The sequence below is a fragment of the Morus notabilis genome, unplaced genomic scaffold (assembly GCF_000414095.1).
Source record: "Morus notabilis unplaced genomic scaffold, ASM41409v2 Scaffold78, whole genome shotgun sequence".
In the NCBI taxonomy this organism is placed as follows: domain Eukaryota; kingdom Viridiplantae; phylum Streptophyta; class Magnoliopsida; order Rosales; family Moraceae; genus Morus; species Morus notabilis.
The window spans coordinates 2525070-2529523 of NW_010367622.1; the positions used below are offsets into that span (position 1 = coordinate 2525070).

General features: G+C 32.9%; 1 protein-coding gene across 1 annotated transcript; it reads left to right on the forward strand.

Moving 5' to 3' along the window:
* Nucleotides 1-1103: 1103 nt before the first annotated feature.
* Nucleotides 1104-4048, forward strand: LOC21410630 (homeobox-leucine zipper protein HOX11). Its single transcript, XM_010113070.2, has 4 exons — nucleotides 1104-1533; nucleotides 2022-2398; nucleotides 2974-3053; nucleotides 3308-4048. The coding sequence occupies exons 1-4, from the start codon at nucleotides 1179-1181 to the stop codon at nucleotides 3612-3614; spliced, it is 1119 nt and encodes a 372-aa protein (XP_010111372.1). The 5' UTR covers nucleotides 1104-1178; the 3' UTR covers nucleotides 3615-4048.
* The last annotated feature ends 406 nt before the right edge of the window (nucleotides 4049-4454 follow it).

Below are 4454 nucleotides of genomic sequence, written 5' to 3' on the forward strand. Positions count from 1 at the left end.
AAATTATTTTAAAAATTATTATATTTTTATTCAAAATATATATTCCCCTTTTTTCCCTTCAAATTAGTTCCTAAATCAGCGTATTTTGATTTGTCTCCACCCAATTAGTGGATGTCATGTAGGACAATAGTTGGTAAAGTTGCATTGCTTTGGTTGGTGAGTCAGCGGTCTGAACTCTATCACATGAGTCATTCTTATTCAATATGCGTCACTGACAAATTAAAAATAGAGAAAAAAAATGAAAAACAGCAAATTAAAAAAAAAAGATATGGAATTTGATTAATTGGCTATCATTTGAAACAAACAAAAAAGTAAACAATGCGTGGTGTTTGCATTATTATTGCTTATTGCGCTAGGTATGAACACATTAGTTTTGTTACCTTTTATTACCATGATGATGACAACAAATCAACTGTCCCCAGATGATCCCAGCCGTTGAAATGAGTAATCATTTTTTCCCCCATATGCTATGATGATAGTGTGGCCCCTTGTTTGTTAGCAAACACAATAATTCAGTAAAATTAGACTAGAAAACATAATCACGTAATCCCATATAATTACCCATCAATTAGTTAATAATTTATTCAAACGTGGAAACTTTGATGACATGGCTACATGATTTTGTTCTAAGAAAACATTAAATAAAACATTTTGTCCACTTTGTACCTGATGATCATCAGCATTAATTAGGTAAGCTCAATGATTACCAATCCCCTAATCCTACAAAGAATATCATTCATTTTTTCTGTTGATATGTTCTTATCTCTTATACTATTTATTCAATAATTATATATATATATATATATTTGTTTCTGAGACAAGATCTCCCCCTTTATATTTTGTTTTTGATATGAGCCTCTCGTGTATGAACCGCCGTATAATTAAATAGATTCACGTGCATTTGTCAACCTGGATTTTGTCGGTCAATCTTTATTAGCGCGCACACACAAGGAAAAGAGAGAAAAAAAAAAGAGTGTTTTTTGAGGTGTGTTTTTATTTTATATTTTCTTATTAACATTTTTTTTTTTTTGTACACATCAAAAAGATCTGATAGGGTTCTTCTCTCCTTTTTATAGTCGTCAGTCTTCCCTTGTTTTGTTCCATCCATCAAAAACAAAAACAGACCATTTTCTTCTCTCTGGTTTTGGTGCTCATTTTCTACAGTATTATTCCAAGCAATGGAGTTAGGTCTGAGCTTAGGCGAAGCTCCGACGCCATTTTCGTTTCTTGATCACAAGACACAGAAGAATAATATGGTTAATAACAAGAAGGATCAGCTAGGGTTTTGCATGGCTTTGGGAAACGCCTTCAGATCAGATCAAGAGAAAAGAGATCAGGTTGAAGATCATGATCATGATTATGATCATCACGATGATGATGGTGATGAGCATGAGATCATCAGAAGATCAAGAAGGGTTTCTGCTGCAGATCCAGGAGTTCCTATTCAGCTTGATCTTTTACCTTCTGTTCCGGTTCCCCGTAGTCACATGATCACCTCCTCACAGTTTCGCTTTCCTTGGCTCTCTGATAACTGTAATAATCGCCAGCTCTTTTATTTTGTTTCCCTTTATTCTCTTTATGATATATACTATATATTTGGTTTCTGGGAAATTAATAACAATATATGCTTATGGAAAGAAGGGTTTTAATTAGTAGTGATGATTAATGTTTTAAACCGTACTTAGATTTGTGTATTATTATTCTTATAAAATATTGCCTTCACAAAAGCTTTATATTAATACTGTTTCGCAAAGCCTTAAGTTTTCCGTTGGTTTTCCTGGCAACCAAACAAGAGTAGTACAACTTTCTTTCTTTCTTTTGTTTGGTAGGAAAAAAAAAATTCTCAAGATAACAAACCAATAAGCATATATCCCACCAACCCAATACATAAAATTTTTATATGTTTATTTTCTCGATGATTTTTTTTTCTTTTTTTCAAAAAAATAAGGATCGAGGTGTTAGTGGAGTTTTCTTGGGTTTATTTTTCTCATATATATGTATGTTTTTTTAATGTTTCACAGTGGTTCTCTCTGAACCGGGTTCTTTAGATGGACTGGGAAAGGGTTTTGACGTCAACCGGCTACCGGCGGCGGGCGCGGCGGCGGCGACAGAAGAGACGGAAGAAGGGGTGACGATATCGTCGCCGAACAGCACTTTGACGTCGTTTCATGTGGATTTCTGCGTCAGAAATAGTAGTACAGGAAGTGGAAGAGATAACATTAATAATCATAATAATAACAAAAGAGATCATATTAATATAGAGCTGGATACTGAAAGGGCGAGTTCCAGAGCGAGTGACGATGAGGAAAACGGGTCAACTCGCAAGAAACTCAGACTCTCCAAGGAACAATCAGCTTTTCTTGAAGAGAGCTTCAAGGAACACAGCACTCTCAATCCCGTAAGTCATACACATATACATATATGTATATATGTCTATAGAAAAAATTAAATGTTCAAATATATTACCTTTTTTATGAGTGTGTGTGTGTGTGTTTTTTTTTTTTTTTTGTTGGTAAGAACCTATATCTATTGTGGATTTTTTTTTAATAATCCGTCAGAAACTGGAATTGTTCGGTAAAAGTATGGAAATTATTTTAGGATAATAATATTAGTCAACAAATGAAAAAGTATGTTTGCAGAAGTCTCTTGCAGTTTATTAAAAAAGAAAAATAAAAGAAAAAAATGTTTGCAGAAGCAAGTTCTTATATTGATCATTCTAAATATATAATATTTTTTGTATTTTTTTAATGATACGTCAAAAACTAGAATTGTTCAGTAAAACTATGGAATTTATTTTAGGATAATATTAGTCAACAAATGAAATAGAATGTTCGCAGAAGTCTCATGCAGTTTATTAAAAAAAAGAAAAGAATGTTTGCCGAAGCAAGTTCTTATATATTGATAAATATATCTTTTTTAATATATATATATATATATATTAATAAATATATTTCCAAATATGAATACTTGCAGAAGCAAAAGCTTGCACTGGCAAAACAGTTGAATCTCCGACCCCGCCAGGTTGAAGTGTGGTTTCAAAACAGAAGAGCAAGGTAAACATCTTTCTTTTTTTTTTTTTTTTTCATCGTTTTTCTCCATATAATAATATTGTTTCAAATCAAAATGTGTCGTTAACTTTAATGGGGTGTTCCTTATATTTTCTGATCTTCTTGGTCTCATGTTCTCTTGTCCATTATTTGACTAGCAACACTTTCTCGGAAAATTAAACCAATGGTGATGGCAATAATAATAATAATAATAATTATTATTATAATAATAATAACTGTGGATCTGGATCATGACACAGGACAAAGTTGAAGCAAACGGAGGTGGATTGTGAGTATTTAAAGAGATGCTGCGAGACACTTACAGAAGAGAATAGGAGGTTACAAAAGGAACTTCAAGAGCTAAGAGCCTTGAAAACCTCACAACCCTTTTACATGCAGCTTCCGGCCACAACCCTCACCATGTGCCCCTCTTGCGAGCGCGTCGCCACCGCCAACCCCGCCATCTCCGCTGCCACCGCCACCAACTCTACTGCGACCTTGCCCCTCGCTAAGCCGATCATACATCCATTTTCTCATGCACAAGCTGGGAAAGCATCTGCTTCATGATGAGATCATATTATTAATTATTAATTCATTAGTTATATATATATATATATATATATGTGCATGGATTGATCAACTAGAGACCTTGTGCTCTCTACGTAGTAGTACTTGATTTTTTATGGTATAGTTTTGTAAATAGATTTTGGTTTTTTGCTTTATATTTCTTTCTCCCAAAAGTCCTATATATCTACCGGCATATTATAGCTGGTTAATTTCAGGGTTTATGGAGAGTACTTTTTAAGTTTTGTTTAGAGAGGAGAGACAAAAGGGTGACAAAATTTGTTGTTAAAGATAATGGAGGGAAAAAAAAAAAAAAAACACTAGCCCCCATTTGTTGGTTCTTTTATTTGTGGTCTTTTTGCTAATTGTTGTTTTGACAGGAAAATCAATCAATATTTCGTTATAATCGTGTAGTTATACCAGTTTTCTCCTTTTATTTTGGCTGTTTTCTTCAATTTTATAGTGCAATATTCAATTAATTCTCTTCATATTTCCGGTGATCACGCTATAGTCACGGCTTTAATTGTGATGAACGTACATTGGGATATTACGTAATAAGTCTATGCGAACGTAAAAATGAGATACGGAATTGATGTATGTGTACTTAGAAATCAAGTTAATTCAGTAATTTTAATTTAAGTAGATGTTGTCATGAGCTAAGAAACAAAAAAGAATTTGCTAAGTATTATTTATATAAAAAAAAGTCATACATTGGCTCCTGCATTCCAATCAAATTCAGCATCAAACTCTTGCATTTTTTTTCCTTCAAGAATTTGTTGTACGGGAGAATTCTTTTTATTTTTTATTTTTTATTTTTCTTGATTGTAATTTGTCAGTTATCTT